Below are 18,575 nucleotides of genomic sequence, written 5' to 3' on the forward strand. Positions count from 1 at the left end.
ATATATGTAAACCTGTTCTGAAAGAGTCCCAGAGTCTGCAACACCACTAAGCAAGTGGCACCACCAAGCAAGCAGCACCTTGAAGACCATTGAGCTCTCTAAACAGGTCAGGGACAAAGTTGTGGAGAACTACAGATCAGGGTTGGGTTATAAAAAAACATCTGAAACTTTGAACATCTCACGGAGCACCATTAAATCCATTATTAAAAAATGGAAAGAATATGGCACAACAACAAACCTGCCAAGAAAGGGCTGCCCACCAAAACTCACGGACCAGGCATTAATCAGAGAGGCAACAAAGAGACCAAAGATAACCCTGAAGGAGCTGCAATGCTCCACAGCGGAGATTGGAGTATCTCTCCATAGGACCACTTTAAGCTGTATACTCCACAGACCTGGGCTTTACGGAAGAGTGGTCAGAAAAAAGCCATTGCTTAAAGAAATAAATAAGCAAACACGTTTGGTGTTCACCAAAAGGCATGTGGGAGACTCCCCAAACATATGGAAGAATGAACTGTGGTCAGATGAGACAAAAATGTTGCTTTTTGGCAATTAAGGAAAACGCTATGTCTGGGACAAACACAACACCTCGCATCACCCAGAGAACACCATCTTTTTTCATCTGCAGGGACAGGGAAACTGGCCAGAATTGAAGGAATGATGGATGGCGCTAAATACAGGGAAATTGAGGGAAACCTGTTTCAGTCTTCCAGAGATTTGAGACTGGAAGTTCACCTTCCAGCAGGACAATGACCCTAAGCACACTGCTAAAGCAACTCTCGAGTGGTGTAAGGGGAAACATTTTAATGTCTTGGAATGGCCCAGTCAAAGCCCAGACCTCAATCCAATTGAGAATCTGTGGTATGACTTAAAGATTGCTGTACATCAGCGGAAGCCATCCAATTTGAAGGAGCTGAAGCAGTTTTGCCTTGAAGAATGGACAAAAATCCTAGTGGCTAGATGTGCCAAGTTTATAGAGACATACCTCACAAGCCTTAATTGCTGCAAAAGGTGGCTCTACAAAGTATTGACTTTGGTGGGGGGGGTGAATAGTTATGCACTCTTAAGTTTAGTGTTCTGTGTTACTTCTTGTTTGTTTCACAATAAAATATCATTTGCATGTTCAAAGTGGTAGGCATGTTGTGTAAATCAAATGATACAAACTCCCCAAAAATATATTTTAATTCCAGGTTGTAATGCAACAAAATAGGAAAAAGGACAAGGGGAGTGAATAGTTTCGCAAGCTACTGTATGTGTCCACAGAAGGAAACACATATAGACTATTATTCTATGGTTACGTGGGAATGTGTTATTGTGTACTTGAGTGTACAAATGTGTGTAGATGTGTGTGTGCGTGTTGTACGTGTTATGTTGTATGGCCTTACTTGATGCTGTCATCAAGAGTTGTATTGTCCATCCAGACCCACACTCCCTCTTGCTTCTTGTCTGTCAGTCCAATCCAGGGGCTGTTACCAAAATCAGTGCTTCTCACAAATCTTTCGATTATAAACTCCTATGAAGGAGACAACTTATGTTAGTCAAACAATAGACTGAGATGTTGCAGAGAAAGACACCAGTAGAATATCTTTCAAATATTAGATCTAGGTAATTAAAACTACAGCTGGATCTTTAACTCAAATTTTAATGGGAATGGAAACACTTTAGAACACCAGCTAACTGTAAATTTCCATATTTGCAAGTCTGCTTAATCTGTAGGCTTATTTATCACACAAAGCCGTGTCCTAACCTGAAGTCTGCACTTTATTTGAGAGTCATGTAGCAATTCATTACTGCACCTCCAATCTTACCTGCTCCTGCTGACTCTCTACAATGACCAGGTGTCCTCCATCATGGATGCAGGCATACTGACTCTGTTCCCAGGTCAGTTTGTCTTTAGAGAAGTAGTAGCATGATCCATTGTAGAACTCCCAGCCAGGAGAACATGATTTTGTATCAGCATTACATTCCTTCTGATTCCCTAGAAGAGAAAAGAGATAACATAATTGAAATGTGATAACTTTCAGTTTTATATCTTGTGATGTTCTTATTAAATGTGTGTGTGCCCCTTTAAGAGAGCACAAGAGTTGTGAGCTAAGGGAGAGTTAACCAAATGAGAAAGGAGATAACAGGAATGAGAATCAATGACATTCTGCGTTTACACAGACAGCCCAATTCTTATTTTCTGCCCAATTATCAGCAAAAGAGCTGATCTGTTTGGTCAAAAGCAGTGGTAGCTGCTGAGGGGAGGATGGCTCATAATAATGGCTTGCAAGGACTAAATAGAATGGCATCAAACAATTAATTATTTCTCTTTCTAATGAAATATCAGTATACTGTTGCTAAATCAATATCTAGGTACACAAACAGTAGTGTATAAGGTATGTAATAACATACATCCTATCATGTAATCGTCCTTCCCACATTCTGGTGGAGATACTGTAGGAAATAAACTGCATTATACAACGGGTGGGTCTAATCCTGAATGCTGATTGGTTAAAACCACATTCCAGCCGGTGTCTTTTCAACAAGTTAAAACAGGCTAAATCCATGATGTTAAAATGGTTATTTACTCTGTTCCATCTAACTGCTCAATCCACTGTCTCATCAGCCCAGCCAACCAATTGATAAACTTGATGTCCACTATCTAAATCATCTAGACATTATCTCACATTTCCTTTAGACTGAAATGTTGTTTTCAACAGCTGAGATTTCTTATAAACCTTGCCGTCTGTCTCTCCAACATTTGCAACATTGTTTCAATAAAAAAATGGTATCTCCAGCTGTCCCTTAGTAATGAAAGTGTCGGGAGTCGGGACAAGACAGACAGGCAGGCAACGTTTCTCAGCCTGTCGAAATCATGAATCCGCTGGCATAATTTTTATGGATATATACAAAGAAATGTCAACTGAAAAAAGGTAAAACAAAACAGTGCAGTCTTTCCAGCTTCAGTTGAAAATTGTGTTAGCTGTGATTGTGTTAGCTGTGATTGTGTTAGCTGTGATTGTGTTAGCTGTGATTGTGTTAGCTGTGATTGTGTTAGCTGTGATTGTGTTAGCTGTGATTGTGTTAGCTGTGATTGTGTTAGCTGTGATTGTGTTAGCTGTGATTGTGTTAGCTGTGATTGTGTTAGCTGTGATTGTGTTAGCTGTGTTGTTGGCTAGCTCCTCTGAACAACACACTAGTGAGCACATTTTCTATGCCAGGTGAAATCACGCCTCATTATTTAATTGTTATGGATGTATCCAAATGCATGTCTCTAGAAAACAGCTTAAACATACGTATACAAATGCATCTACTTTGCTGTTATTCTGGCTGCACTTTTTGACGTGACTGTAAGTTAGCCATAATTGGCTTGCTAGCAAGCAACGGATAAGAACATTGCCAGCCAGTATGGCAATGGATCATTTAGAACCAACGACTGACTGACTGGGTAGTATCTATGGAAACACTTGGTAGTGTTTCCATATATACAGAAAAAAAGACTGAACGACCGAATGACTGGGTAGTGTCTCTAGCAACCAAACCAATATAACGAACAGCCAGCCGACTTGGGTAGCAACCCTAGGTTTGTGTCGAGACTATATCTTGTGGAAGGATGAAATAGTATGAATAATAGTTAAAATAATGTTTTTTATGAAAATGTGTCTGTCATTATTTGAATATGTTAGTAACCCGTTGTATAAAAGTGATAATGCCCTCAAAGTCAATGTTTGGAGGATATATTGGCAAAGTTTGCTAGCCCTCAAATTCGTCTCAGGCCTAACAACACCAGTGCCAATATATCCTCCAAACACCAGCTTCCCGGACATTAGCACATAAATGTATAAAATTAATTGCCATAGCACAGATACAACAAAACCAAGCCAATTTGTCACGCTAAATGCCAATGCATCCAAAATGTGGTCTTTTCCAATGAAAACTCTGTACCTATTGACCACCCGCAATCGGCACATTGCTTTCAAACCTCTAGCTAGCCTCTAGCTAGCCATCACATAGCAACAAAAAATTAGATCTGACTCTGAGTCACATCTGGCTTCAAAACCTAAGTCGAAACTCTTGCAGTAGTTCAATGCTATTCCATGAATCCATGATTCATTCTATTCTACGATTACATTCTTATTTTTATGTGTAAATCTCATCGGTAGCTGTAATCCATCTAGTCACAACCACAGTACACAGGAATGATTGAACTGACCTTGGATGGTTGCCAGGAGATCTTTGACCCTAGTTAGGTTGGCCTCACAGTCTCGAAGACCTGAGGAGAACATCTCTTCCTGGACTAAGAACAGAAGAGATTTACATTAAATTAGAAGACAGTGTATTACTGTTGAATTATGGCCATATTACAAAGAAATGTAAATGGCAAACACAACATTTGAAGTACAAAATTACTTTCCAAGGCACTTCACCAAACTCATATGACTAACTCATTAGGGTCAGGACTTTTTCCTGGTCAAGAAAAAAAACCTGTCCTTCCTCATATACAGTACAATAATAACATATACAAGATTCAAACAACATGTTTTGGGGAACAATACTACTGCAGTGTAAATCCTAATCTTGATAACATGGAAATGCATATTGAAATGAGAAGTTTGTGTTAAAACTTCCCATTTAACACTTCACATTAGTTTGTCAAATGAAATCAAATGTTATTTGTCACATGCGCCGAATACAACTGGTGAAAACTTTACCATAAAATGCTTGTAGGAGCCCTTCCCTGAAATGCAGAGTTTAAATAGTAGCACAAGAAGAATAAAATAAAATACACAAAAATGGAGCTATATACAGGGAGTACCAGTACCAGATCAATGTGAGGCTATATACAGGGAGTACCAGTACCAGATCAATGTGAGGCTATATACAAGGAGTACCAGTACCAGATCAATGTGAGGCTATATACAAGGAGTACCAGATCAATGTGAGGCTATATACAAGGAGTACCAGTTCCAGATCAATGTGAGGCTATATACAAGGAGTACCAGTACCAGAACAATGTGAGGCTATATACTGTACAGGGAGTACCAGTACCAGATCAATGTGAGGCTGTATACAGGGAGTACCAGTCCCAGATCACTGTGGAGCTATATACAGGGAGTACCAGTACCAGATCAATGTGAGGCTATATACAGGGAGTACCAGTACCAGATCAATATGAGGCTATATACAAGGAGTACCAGTACCAGATCAATGTGAGGCTGTATACAAGGAGTACCAGTACCAGATCAATGTGAGGCTATATACAAGGAGTACCAGTACCAGATCAATGTGAGGCTATATACTGTACAGGGAGTACCAGTAACAGATCAACGTGAGGCTGTATACAGGGTGTACCAGTCCCAGATCACTGTGGAGCTATATACAGGGAGTACCAGTACCAGATCAATGTGCAGAGGTATTTGAGGTAGATAGGAAGGCAGGGTAAAGTGACTAGGCATCGGGATAGATCATAATAAGAGTTAAATAAAGGACAGAGTAACAGTAGCAAATTATGAGAACACAAGTGTGTGCGTGTGCGTGTGAGTGTGTAGCATATGTGAATGTGTGTGGGTTTTGTGTAGTGGAGTGTCAATGTAGTATGTGTGAGTGAGTGTGTGTATATGGTTGTATATATAGTCTGGTGAGTGTGCGTAGGGTCAGTGCAAGATATAGTCAGTGCAGATAGTTTTGGGTACCATTAAGTGATTATTTAGCAGTCAGACTATTTAGCAGTCTTATGGTCGATGCTCCGGTACCGTTTGCTAGATTGTAGGAGAGAGAACATGGCTTGGGTGGCTGGAGTCTTTGGCATTTTTCGGGGCCATTCTCTGACCGCATGATATGAAGGTCCTGGATGGCAGGGAGCTCCGCCCCAATGATGTACTGGGCTGTCCGCAACACCCCCTAGCACTTTGCGGTCAAGGGTGGTGCATTTGCCATGCCAAGTGGTGATCCAGTAAGTCAAGATGCTCTCTGGTGCAGCTGTAGAACTTTTCGAGGATCCGGGGGACCATGAAAAATCTTTTCAGACTCACGAGGGGGAAGAGGCGCTGCCTTGCCATCCTCACAACTGTGCTGAGGTGTGTGGACCATGTTAAATCCTTAGCGATGTGGACGCCAAGGAACTTGGAGCTCTCGATCAACTCCACAACAGCTCTGTCTGCCCTCTTTCTCCTATAGTCCACAATCAGCTCACTGGTCTTACGGATGTTGAGGGAGAGGTTGTTGTCCTGGCACCACACTGCCATGTCTCCGACCTCCTCCCTGCTGACTTGTCACTTTCGGTGATCAGGCCTAGCCCCGTCGTTTCATCAGCAAACTTGATGATGGTGTTGGAGTCGTGCATGGCCACGCAGTCTTCGGTGAACAGGGAGTACATGAGGGGACTAAGCACACACCCCTGAGGGGCCTACGTGTTGAATGTCATTGTTGTGAATGTGTTGTTGCCTACCCTCACAACCTGGGGCCGGCCTGTAAAGGATCCAGTTGCAGAGAGAGGTGTTCAGACCCAGGGTCCTTAGCTTGGTGATGATCTTGGAGGGGACTATGGTGTTGAACGCTGAGCTGTAGTCTATGTATAGCAGTTTCACCTAGTTATTTCACCTCTTGTCAAGGTGGGAGAGGGCAGTGTGAAATGCATTAGAGATTGTGTCATCTGTGGATCTGCAGTTTTTGTGAATTGGAGAGGGTCTAGGCTGTATGGGATGATGGTGTTGATGTGTGTCATGACCAGCCTTTCAAAATACCTCAATAATTACAGACATGTTATGACAATATTCTGATATGAATAGGAGTACAGCAGCCAATCAGTCCCATGTCAGTTGAGTCCTGTTCTAGACTACCTACCTGTTATGATGTGGGTCTCATTCTGTAGTCTCTTATAGCTGTCTTGCAGTTCACGCAGTTTCCCTGTTATTAAAAGCAAATCATATGGAGGAATAACATGAATTTATTTACATATCTAACCATAAAGTAAGTAAGTAAATCAAGCTAGAATGACCTATTATCTAACCATAGTCCTATTAAAATGAACCAATATTTTATTTATCTATTACAGTGAAACTGCAGTATTTTCATCTGAGCCAGTCCCCCATAGGCAAACTGCATCTTAATGATCTATATGACGGATTCTCTGCAATATTTTTATAAGGGTTTGATCATGGTAAAGACCTCTGGATTATTGATATTCTCACCTGTTAGATTCCCTTTCATCTGGGCAAAGCGAGCCCCCTCAGCTTGAAGACTAGTCATGTTGGAAGCATCTGGAACAGAGACAATAAGACAAGATGGATGGTTGTGGTTTTTCTGTTGTGTTTGTCACTATCTTGGATATTTTCTTTGCACATTATAATTTTCAGCAGAGTTCCAGGCCAGCAACTATGGTGGATGCATAACTAGTCCAGCTCGGTTCAGTAGTGTAAAAGGGTTCAGTAATGTAAAAGGGTTCAGTAGTGTAAAAGGGTTCAGTAATGTAAAAGGGTTCAGTAGTGTAAAAGGGTTCAGTAATGTTAAAGGGTTCAGTAATGTAAAAGGGTTCAGTAATGTTAAAGGGTTCAGTAATGTTAAAGGGTTCAGTAATGTTAAAGGGTTCAGTAATGTTAAAGGGTTCAGTGGTGTAAAAGCGTTCAGTGGTGTAAAAGCGTTCAGTGGTGTAAAAGCGTTCAGTGGTGTAAAAGGGTCAGGGTTCAGTAAAATGATGGCGAAGCACGGCATCATGGCTGGAACACAGAAGTCCGACCAGTGGAGGTGGGCTGCAGAGGTTTTGTGGCAACATCTACAACCAGACTGCTTAGAGACCTTGGAATTAAGGACCAGAGCCAGCGTTCGGCAATCAAAGCTGTATCGGAGGCGGCAGAAGGCAGCAGTCAGTGGCTCTGGATGAAGAGGAAAGACCCCAGCTGGGCCCAGAAGTGAGAGGGCCAGGAGGTATGCGGTCAACAATGCTTGACTCAGGGAGGAGGATGCCCCTGCCATGCATAGTCCCATGGGATGTTGGCTATCAACAACAAGGCAACTCCTATGACTAATTGGGAATGGGACGCAAGCGTAGGATTGATCACCCTGTCGCTAGCCGCCTTTGGAGAGGGTGTATAGTGTGAAAGGCTGAAACACCCTAGGAACCAAAGGTACACTACTGACGATGCGCTCCCCAAATTTCACCAGGCTCACTGTTCATGAACTCTTGGAAGTGCTTCCACAAAGGATAGTAACATCTCATCCTGTGTTCTTGGAATCAGCAGAGTTCCAGTGGATGCATAACTAGTCCAGCTCGGTTCAGTAGTGTAAAAGGGTTCAGTAATGTAAAAGGGTTCAGTAATGTAAAAGGGTTCAGTAGTGTAAAAGGGTCAGGGTTCAGTGAAATGTTTCTATACTCACAGAGGACTCCCAGAGTGATAGCCAAGCCGAGCAGTAGAACACAGAGACACACCAGGGTCGCCACGGGAACTCTTCCAGACCCTCCATTAGGGATTGTAGCCTTTGACCCCACTGGGGGAGTGGGGTCACTATTGCCAGGGTCCCTTCCTGTAAAAGGAGTGAGTGTCAGAGATTAAAAGGTCATAAGGTTTGTTATATTCGGGGTAAACTTTGAACATTGAGATATTAAAGACATGATAGATCAGACGCATAGTGAATAAGAAATGGAAGAGACTGGATTTTATGTCAGGTGGTGGTGAGTCTCTAGAAAGACAGATGGCTTTGGAATGTGTTGGGTGGATGGGAGGAGATCACAGGATTGCTATAGGGGAAGCGGATGGACATCTGTGGATTAGGCAAAGTAGGGGTTGAGGTCAGGTCAGGTCAGATCCCCTGAAGGGAGAAATAAGGGTTTATTATCCTAGTACCCTCTTCCTGTGGAACCAGGGGTTTAATATTGTGGAAAGATTGTTGCGTCTATCAATGTAATTGTCTGCATCATTTCCAATCCCAAATATTTTTGGGGGTATATATATTATATATATATATATATATATATATAGACACACTTTTTTTTAGAATATACCTTTATTATTCCCCACAAACCCTACCACCCGTCCCCCAATTGGAGTAAACTAAATAATAATACTTAGGCTTCTACCTTCAGTTTTTACATCTTATACACATTTTACAGACACAATCTATTTTACAATAGGTACATTTGGTTTGTTTTTAGTCCTTCCTCTAGTTCTGATGTCCATCCAGTTGGATTTCTATTTGTAACTGTGCTATTTCACAACGTTTCTGAATCCTCACAGCAGAATCTGCAGAGCTGGGAAGATTGTATCCCCCATTTAAACAGTATATATGCTTTAAAAATCCTGTTTCTTAATTTCCATAATTAGGTATTAATATTTGTAGAAATGTAGGCAATTTATTTTACAATTTATTTTACCAGTCTCACTGTGCTGCCATCCTGTTAGAAGGTAACAGATTATTTTAGTACAATGGTTAAAATGTATTTTCATTGTGTTCCATGGTGTTATTCGCCCCCTAGTGGAGCTTTCTGGTACTTAGAAAGACTACGCAAACAGGAAGTAGAGAATTTGTTCTGCACGCATAGAAGCAGCTACAAACAACGCTACGGTGCAGGTCTTTCAATGTAGTTATTTCATGTCACGCTTCAGCCTTGGAAAATATTTGTTTGTAAATTCGATTCAAGCATTTAGCTAATGATGATAATCTTGTTATTGATAGAGTTGCTTTACATATCAATGTTGGTTGCATTTACTCACAAATTGCAATGCCTTTAATGTATGTCGTTAGCTGTATTCCTTTGCTCGTGCGTCATGCAAACGAATTGTAAAATATACAATACTGTAGTTTGTTACTGTTTCTAGTGTAATATGCTTTGTTATTCTACATAGATGGTTGTACATTATTAGAGTAATGAAAGGAGCCAATTACCATATGAGTAACAATTAGCTATGTGGTTTGGCATCATGCCAGATGCATGGTACCTTAGCGCGTGCTTTGTATTTATGCAACTTCAAATGTTTAATGTACAGCTACAGTATGTCGGTGTGAATTGAATACTAAAGTATATTATTTTCTGTATTTTGCAGTTTCACAACATAAACGTTTTCAATATATTCATTAAAGAAAAGTCACGCCTTGGGAGTTTTATTGAAGACTTAGTTGTTAGCTATCTGTCTAGTTTTGCATGGGAACGCAACTCAGGGGCAGAATACTCACCATTACCAAAAATACATTTTTGCAAGCAATTATTATATTGGCAAACAATTATGAATCATCCTGTATTGTCCCTAACTTCTTTAACTCCTTCGCAGCAGTTGTGGGATATGCACATATACACTCAATCCTTTCCCCCCACACAACCATAGGCTCACAATCTCAACAGATGCACCATCCCAAAGCCCAAGTCAAAAAAGGTCTTGATTTAAGAATGCATATACATTTGCAGCTGCATGAGAAGGCCTGCAAGAAATGTAGAGATTTTATTAACCATTGTCACGTCCTGGATGATGAAGATCAAATGTACACCTTTTCCCTGAAACACCCAAAATATGGTCACCCGTATTGACCATATTCCCAAGCATCTCCATGCAGTCAGACTTTTGATTTTGTGCCACCAGGGCCACAATAATAAACCCCCTCTCTGAATGTCCGAGTGTGACCCTCTCCCCATGGGTTACTGCAGCTAGTGTTTCCAGCACTGCTACTGCCTGGGTGGGGGCACCCCACCGGAATCCACACCGGTTAGGTTCAAGATCTTCAAGGTTCTCATTAGCAGCTTTGAGAATTTCCTGGTATAGTATGCTCTCCCTTTAGGGGGCTTTGGCTTTGCAGGACCAACCCTGCAGGCTCAGAATCTTGAGGGGGCAGTGCTGCTCTAGGTCTCTGACCGCATTTTGGCTGCATACAGACCGCTTACAGCAGGCTAATAAAACAGTTAGGGACTTCTCCCTAGTATCTGGGTCATTCAGGTGGGTGTCTACGGTATAGGGTTGCGGACCGTTCCAGCAATATAGGACAATAAATAAATTAAATGTATAATTTATTTTAAAACACTGTTCCACCATGATAGGACAAGAAATAAACAAGACATATCATTCATTATAAAAAGTATATCCATCATCTGAACAACATTGAAAGCTCTCTCACTGTCACACCCTGGCCTTAGTTATCTTTGTTTTCTTTATTATTTTGGTTAGGCCAGGGTGTGACATGGGTGATTTATTGTGTTCGTCTTGTCTAGGGGTTTATTAGATTAATGGGGTTGTGTTCAATTTAGTTGTCTAGGTAAGTCTGTGGTTGCCTAGAGTGGTTCTCAATCAGAGGCAGGTGTTTATCATTGTCTCTGATTGGGAACCATATTTAGGCAGCCATATTCTTTGGGTATTTTGTGGGTGATTGTTTCCTGTCTGTGTTTAATGCACCAGTTAGGACTGTTACCGGTTTCACATTTATTGTTTTATAGGTTGTTCATGTTTGAGTTTTCTTATTAAAGAACCATGAACTGTAACCACGCTGCGTTTTGGTCCGCCTCTCCTTCCCAGGAAGAAAGCTGTGACACTCACACCCCCGCTCACAGCAATACATTGGTTCTGGGATATGCAACCATTTCCTTTCTCACTCAACGCCACTTTCCCAAACATAAAAAAACACACACCACACCATTCACACATAGTGTGCCTTCTGGTTACTGAGCTTTTATCTTCACCATGTTGAGATAGTGCTTTTGTGTTCCAATTAGTTATATTTGAAGATATGTAGAAAAGCTACTGTTTTATTGTATTATTACAATCCATAACCAGGCTAGAATTGTGTTTCATTATTTTCCTCGTCTATAAGAACTTTGTAATTTTTAAAATAGCCATGGAGTAGTCTTTGTGACTCTGAACAACTGGTTATCAACATATAGATTATTGGCGACAAGAGCTACTCGTTTCCCTTTTAATCTATTTTCCTTAAATTGGATACAGCACTTTACGCTGTTCTGCAATTTCCTTTGGGAACTGGTAATTCATGACAATTTTAGTCCCAGCAAGTCTTTTACCCAGGCTTTTAACCATTATTTTATCTTTAAATGAAGCAAATTTGGCAACGATTAGACGGTCATACCTCTGCCCTCTGTCCGAAGCGGTGTACACGTTTGAGTTGGATTTTGTCGATGGCTTCGCGTGGAATCTGAAGCGCTGTAAGGAGGAACTCCAAAGTGGTGTATACTGTATATACTTGTGATGGTGAGAATGTGTTTTTTTGTCTGAATTACAGCTGTAACGACCCTTTGGGAAGAATTCAACTTGGTTAAAGCTTCTCTAGTGTCTGTGAGTTATTTACTCTGGACAATTAGAACCTAACAGGTTAAATAAGGGGTACTTAATGTAACCCTTAGCCAACTGTAACACACACACACACCTCACCTTTCCCAGGATCCTCCTGCTCACTAGCTCTACCTCCTGGTCTTTTAACCTCAGAGTATGTGACATCCTCTTCACGTCCGGCTACTCCTATGGTTACAGAGAGAGAGATGAAGAAAGAGATGGTTCCTTTTTTAAACTTATTTTATATTGCACCCCATGTGTGATTATATTGTTTCCCTAAAACCAACCTCCTGGTGATTACCACCTATTAGAATTGTACCATTCTAGTTCCTCTCTAAGAATCCACTATCTCAACATTCTATTAGAATTGTACCATTCTAGTTCCTCTCTCACAATCCACTATCTCAACATTCTATTAGAATTGTACCATTCTAGCTCCTCTCTCACAATCCACTATCTCAACATTCTATTAGAATTGTACCATTCTAGCTCCTCTCTCACAATCCACTATCTCAACATTCTATTAGAATTGTACCATTCTAGCTCCTCTCTCACAATCCACTATCTCAACATTCTATTAGAATTGTACCATTCTAGTTCCTCTCTCACAATCCACTATCTCAACATTCTATTAGAATTGTACCATTCTAGCTCCTCTCTCACAATCCACTATCTCAACATTCTATTAGAATTGTACCATTCTAGTTCCTCTCTCACAATCCACTATCTCAACATTCTATTAGAATTGTACCATTCTAGCTCCTCTCTCACAATCCACTATCTCAACATTCTATCAGAAATGTATCAGTCTACACAGAACAAAAATATAAATTCAACATGTAAAGTGTTGGTCCCATGTTTCATGAGCTGAAATAAAAGATCCCAGAAATGCTCCATACACACAAAAAGCTTATTGATCGCTTTTAGTGAGCATTTCTACTTTGCAAAGATAATCCATCCACCTGACAGGTGTGGCATATCAAGATGCAGATTAAAAAGCATGATGATTACACAAGTGCAGGGAACATTAAAAGCCCACTCTAAAATGTGCAGTTTTGTCACCCAACACAATGCCACAGATTTGTTTTGTGGGAGCATGCAATTGGAATTCTGAATGCAGGAATGACACCAGAGCTGTTGCCAGAGAATTCAATGTTTTAGAGAATTTTGCAACTGGAATCACAACCGCAGACCATGCGTATGGCGTTGTGTGGGCAAGCAGTTTGCTGATGTTAACATTAAGAACTGTCACGCCCTGACCATAGTTTGCTTTGTATGTTTCTATGTTTTGGTTGGTCAGGGTGTGATCTGAGCGGGCATTCTATGTTGGATGTCTAGTTTGTCTGTTTCTGTGTTTGGCCTGATATGGTTCTCAATCAGAGGCAGGTGTTAGTCGTCGTCTCTGATTGGGAACCATATTTAGGTAGCCTGTTTTGTCATTGTGGGTGATTGTCTATGTCTATGTTAGTTGCTTGTGTCAGCACAGTTCTCATTATAGCTTCACGGTCATTATTAGTTTATTGTTTTGTAGAGTTTGTTCAAGTGTTCTTTGTTTATTAAATTCACGATAAACACATACCACGCTGCGCTTTGGTCTCCTCACTACGACGCTCATGACAAGAACAGAGTGCCCTGTGTTAGTGGAGGAGTTATGGTATGAGCAGGAATAAGCTACGGACAATGAACACAATTACATTTTATCGATTAGCCATTTGAATGTACAAAAATACCATAACGAGATCCTGAGGCCCATTTGTTTTTAGGTATCTGTGACAAATAGATGCATATCTGCATTCCCAGTCATGTCAAATCCATAGATTCGAGCCTAATGAATTTATTTCAATTGACTGATTTCCTCATTAACTGTAACTCAGTAAACTCTTTTAAATTGTTGCATGTTGTGTCTGTTTGTTCAGTATAGTTCCTCTTTCACAATTTACTATTTCAACATTCTATTAGAAATGCAGTGTTCTATTTCCCCTCTCTCTCAGTCAACTCTCAACATTCTCTTAGAAAGATACCGTTCTCATTCCTCTCTCAATCAACTCTCAACATTCTATTAGAAAGATACCATTCTCATTCCTCTCTCAATCAACTCTCAACATTCTATTAGAAAGATACCGTTCTCATTCCTCTCTCAATCAACTCTCAACATTCTATTAGAAAGATAACGTTCTCATTCCTCTCTCAATCAACTCTCAACATTCTATTAGAAAGATACCATTCTCATTCCTCTCTCAATCAACTCTCAGCATTCTATTAGAAAGATACCGTTCTCATTCCTCTCTCAATCAACTCTCAACATTCTATTAGAAAGATACCATTCTCATTCCTCTCTCAATCAACTCTCAACATTCTATTAGAAAGATACCATTCTCATTCCTCTCTCAATCAACTCTCAACATTCTATTAGAAAGATACCATTCTCATTCCTCTCTCAATCAACTCTCAACATTCTATTAGAAAGATACCATTCTCATTCCTCTCTCAATCAACTCTCAACATTCTATTAGAAAGATACCGTTCTCATTCCTCTCTCAATCAACTCTCAACATTCTATTAGAAAGATAACGTTCTCATTCCTCTCTCAATCAACTCTCAACATTCTATTAGAAAGATAACGTTCTCATTCCTCTCTCAATCAACTCTCAACATTCTATTAGAAAGATAACGTTCTCATTCCTCTCTCAATCAACTCTCAACATTCTATTAGAAAGATACCATTCTCATTCCTCTCTCAATCAACTCTCAACATTCTATTAGAAAGATACCGTTCTCATTCCTCTCTCAATCAACTCTCAACATTCTATTAGAAAGATACCGTTCTCATTCCTCTCTCAATCAACTCTCAACATTCTATTAGAAAGATACCATTCTCATTCCTCTCTCAATCAACTCTCAGCATTCTATTAGAAAGATACCGTTCTCATTCCTCTCTCAATCAACTCTCAACATTCTATTAGAAAGATACCATTCTCATTTCTCTCTCAATCAACTCTCAACATTCTATTAGAAAGATACCATTCTCATTTCCTCTCTCAATCAACTCTCAACATTCTATTAGAAAGATACCATTCTCATTCCTCTCTCTCAATCAACTCTCAACATTCTATTAGAAAGATACCATTCTCATTCCTCTCTCAATCAACTCTCAACATTCTATTAGAAAGATACCATTCTCATTCCTCTCTCAATCAACTCTCAACATTCTATTAGAAAGATACCATTCTCATTCCTCTCTCACAATCAACTCTCAACATTCTATTAGAAAGATACCATTCTCATTCCTCTCTCTCAATCAACTCTCAACATTCTATTAGAAAGATACCATTCTCATTCCTCTCTCTCAATCAACTCTCAGCATTCTATTAGAAAGATACCATTCTCATTCCTCTCTCTCAATCAACTCTCAACATTCTATTAGAAAGATACCATTCTCATTCCTCTCTCAATCAACTCTCAACATTCTATTAGAAAGATACCGTTCTCATTCCTCTCTCTCAATCAACTCTCAACATTCTATTAGAAAGATACCATTCTCATTCCTCTCTCAATCAACTCTCAGCATTCTATTAGAAAGATACCGTTCTCATTCCTCTCTCAATCAACTCTCAACATTCTATTAGAAAGATACCGTTCTCATTCCTCTCTCAATCAACTCTCAACATTCTATTAGAAAGATACCATTCTCATTCCTCTCTCTCAATCAACTCTCAACATTCTATTAGAAAGATACCATTCTCATTCCTCTCTCAATCAACTCTCAACATTCTATTAGAAAGATACCATTCTCATTCCTCTCTCTCAATCAACTCTCAACATTCTATTAGAAAGATACCGTTCTCATTCCTCTCTCTCAATCAACTCTCAACATTCTATTAGAAAGATACCGTTCTCATTCCTCTCTCAATCAACTCTCAACATTCTATTAGAAAGATACCATTCTCATTCCTCTCTCAATCAACTCTCAACATTCTATTAGAAAGATACCATTCTCATTCCTCTCTCTCAATCAACTCTCAACATTCTATTAGAAAGATACCATTCTCATTCCTCTCTCTCAATCAACTCTCAACATTCTATTAGAAAGATACCGTTCTCATTCCTCTCTCTCAATCAACTCTCAACATTCTATTAGAAAGATACCGTTCTCATTCCTCTCTCTCAATCAACTCTCAACATTCTATTAGAAAGATACCATTCTCATTCCTCTCTCTCAATCAACTCTCAACATTCTATTAGAAAGATACCATTCTCATTCCTCTCTCTCAATCAACTCTCAACATTCTATTAGAAAGATACCATTCTCATTCCTCTCTCAATCAACTCTCAACATTCTATTAGAAAGATACCATTCTCATTCCTCTCTCAATCAACTCTCAACATTCTCTTAGAAAGATACCATTCTCATTCCTCTCTCTCAATCAACTCTCAACATTCTATTAGAAAGATACCGTTCTCATTCCTCTCTCAATCAACTCTCAACATTCTATTAGAAAGATACCATTCATTCCTCTCTCTCAATCAACTCTCAACATTCTATTAGAAAGATACCATTCTCATTCCTCTCTCAATCAACTCTCAACATTCTATTAGAAAGATACCATTCTCATTCCTCTCTCAATCAACTCTCAACATTCTATTAGAAAGATACCGTTCTCATTCCTCTCTCAATCAACTCTCAACATTCTATTAGAAAGATACCATTCTCATTCCTCTCTCAATCAACTCTCAACATTCTATTAGAAAGATACCATTCTCATTCCTCTCTCAATCAACTCTCAACATTCTATTAGAAAGATACCATTCTCATTCCTCTCTCTCAATCAACTCTCAACATTCTATTAGAAAGATACCATTCTCATTCCTCTCTCAATCAACTCTCAACATTCTATTAGAAAGATACCATTCTCATTCCTCTCTCAATCAACTCTCAACATTCTATTAGAAAGATACCATTTCATTCATTCCTCTCTCAATCAACTCTCAACATTCTATTAGAAAGATACCATTCTCATTCCTCTCTCAATCAACTCTCAACATTCTATTAGAAAGATACCATTCTCATTCCTCTCTCAATCAACTCTCAACATTCTATTAGAAAGATACCGTTCTCATTCCTCTCTCAATCAACTCTCAACATTCTATTAGAAAGATACCATTCATTCCTCTCTCTCAATCAACTCTCAACATTCTATTAGAAAGATACCATTCTCATTCCTCTCTCAATCAACTCTCAACATTCTATTAGAAAGATACCATTCTCATTCCTCTCTCAATCAACTCTCAACATTCTATTAGAAAGATACCGTTCTCATTCCTCTCTCTCAATCAACTCTCAACATTCTATTAGAAAGATACCATTCTCATTCCTCTCTCAATCAACTCTCAACATTCTATTAGAAAGATACCATTCTCATTCCTCTCAATCAACTCTCAACATTCTCTTAGAAAGATACCATTCTCATTCCTCTCAATCAACTCTCAACATTCTCTTAGAAAGATACCATTCTCATTCCTCTCAATCAACTCTCAACATTCTTAGAAAGATACCATTCTCATTCCTCTCAATCAACTCTCAACATTCTCTTAGAAAGATACCATTCTCATTCCTCTCAATCAACTCTCAACATTCTCTTAGAAAGATACCATTCTCATTCCTCTCAATCAACTCTCAACATTCTATTAGAAAGATACCATTCTCATTCCTCTCTCACAATCCGCTATCTCAGTATGTCACGATCGATCGTTATAATGATTGGACCAAGGCGCAGCGTGCGTAGAATTCCACATGTTTAATAAAGAATAAACTCACCAAACAAAACAGAAGAAAAACAAAACGTGACATTCTGGGTTGCTCACAGACAGCTACACAAAAACATAGTCAAGATCCCACAAAGGGGAAATGGCTGCCTAAATATGATCCCCAATCAGAGACAACGATAAACAGCTGCCTCTGATTGGGAATCATACCAGGCCAACATAGATATATAATTACCTAGAAGACCCACCCTAGTCACACCCCGACCTTACCAACATAGAGAAAAACAGGCTTTCTATGGTCAGGGCGTGACAATATTATTTTAGAAATATACCATTCTAGTACCTCTCTTAGAATCCACTATCTCCGCATTATTTCCTTTGAGCTCTACTACAGTCCCTTGACTAGAAGGTCCAACATGCAAATCACTTTAACTGTTAGGGTCACTAACCAAAAGCTACAATCTAATATTCTAATTCAAAATATCTGAAGAAAAGCTGACATATTGTCATGAGAAATTAGGAAACACTTTTGGCCATAAACCAAATGTAACAGGTTGATGCTGTCTGTCT

General features: G+C 39.5%; 3 protein-coding genes across 20 annotated transcripts in view; 2 read left to right on the forward strand and 1 right to left on the reverse strand.

Moving 5' to 3' along the window:
- LOC112259872 (Fc receptor-like protein 5) overlaps positions 1 to 18,575 on the forward strand; it is a 237,826-nt gene that overhangs the window by 102,402 nt on the left and 116,849 nt on the right. The gene's annotated exons all lie outside the window — the stretch shown is intronic.
- The window catches only part of LOC112260979 (basement membrane-specific heparan sulfate proteoglycan core protein), a 203,310-nt gene that overhangs the window by 65,561 nt on the left and 119,174 nt on the right, over positions 1 to 18,575 (forward strand). The window lies entirely within an intron of this gene.
- The window catches only part of LOC112259876 (asialoglycoprotein receptor 1), a 39,959-nt gene that overhangs the window by 20,465 nt on the left and 919 nt on the right, over positions 1 to 18,575 (reverse strand). For 3 of the 4 annotated variants that reach the window (XM_024434560.2, XM_042328240.1, XM_024434559.2), the window contains exons 2-8: positions 12,342 to 12,428; positions 8,356 to 8,502; positions 7,173 to 7,241; positions 6,826 to 6,888; positions 4,196 to 4,279; positions 1,809 to 1,978; positions 1,386 to 1,513 (exon numbers count right to left, since the gene is read on the reverse strand). In XM_024434560.2, the coding sequence (XP_024290328.1) occupies positions 1,386 to 1,513; positions 1,809 to 1,978; positions 4,196 to 4,279; positions 6,826 to 6,888; positions 7,173 to 7,241; positions 8,356 to 8,502; positions 12,342 to 12,428 (748 nt within the window). The remainder of the gene's footprint in view (positions 1 to 1,385; positions 1,514 to 1,808; positions 1,979 to 4,195; positions 4,280 to 6,825; positions 6,889 to 7,172; positions 7,242 to 8,355; positions 8,503 to 12,341; positions 12,429 to 18,575) is intronic. The other variant, XM_042328239.1, reaches the window with a different exon arrangement.

Source organism: Oncorhynchus tshawytscha, linkage group LG10 (assembly GCF_018296145.1).
Source record: "Oncorhynchus tshawytscha isolate Ot180627B linkage group LG10, Otsh_v2.0, whole genome shotgun sequence".
Classification (NCBI taxonomy): Eukaryota; Metazoa; Chordata; class Actinopteri; order Salmoniformes; family Salmonidae; genus Oncorhynchus; species Oncorhynchus tshawytscha.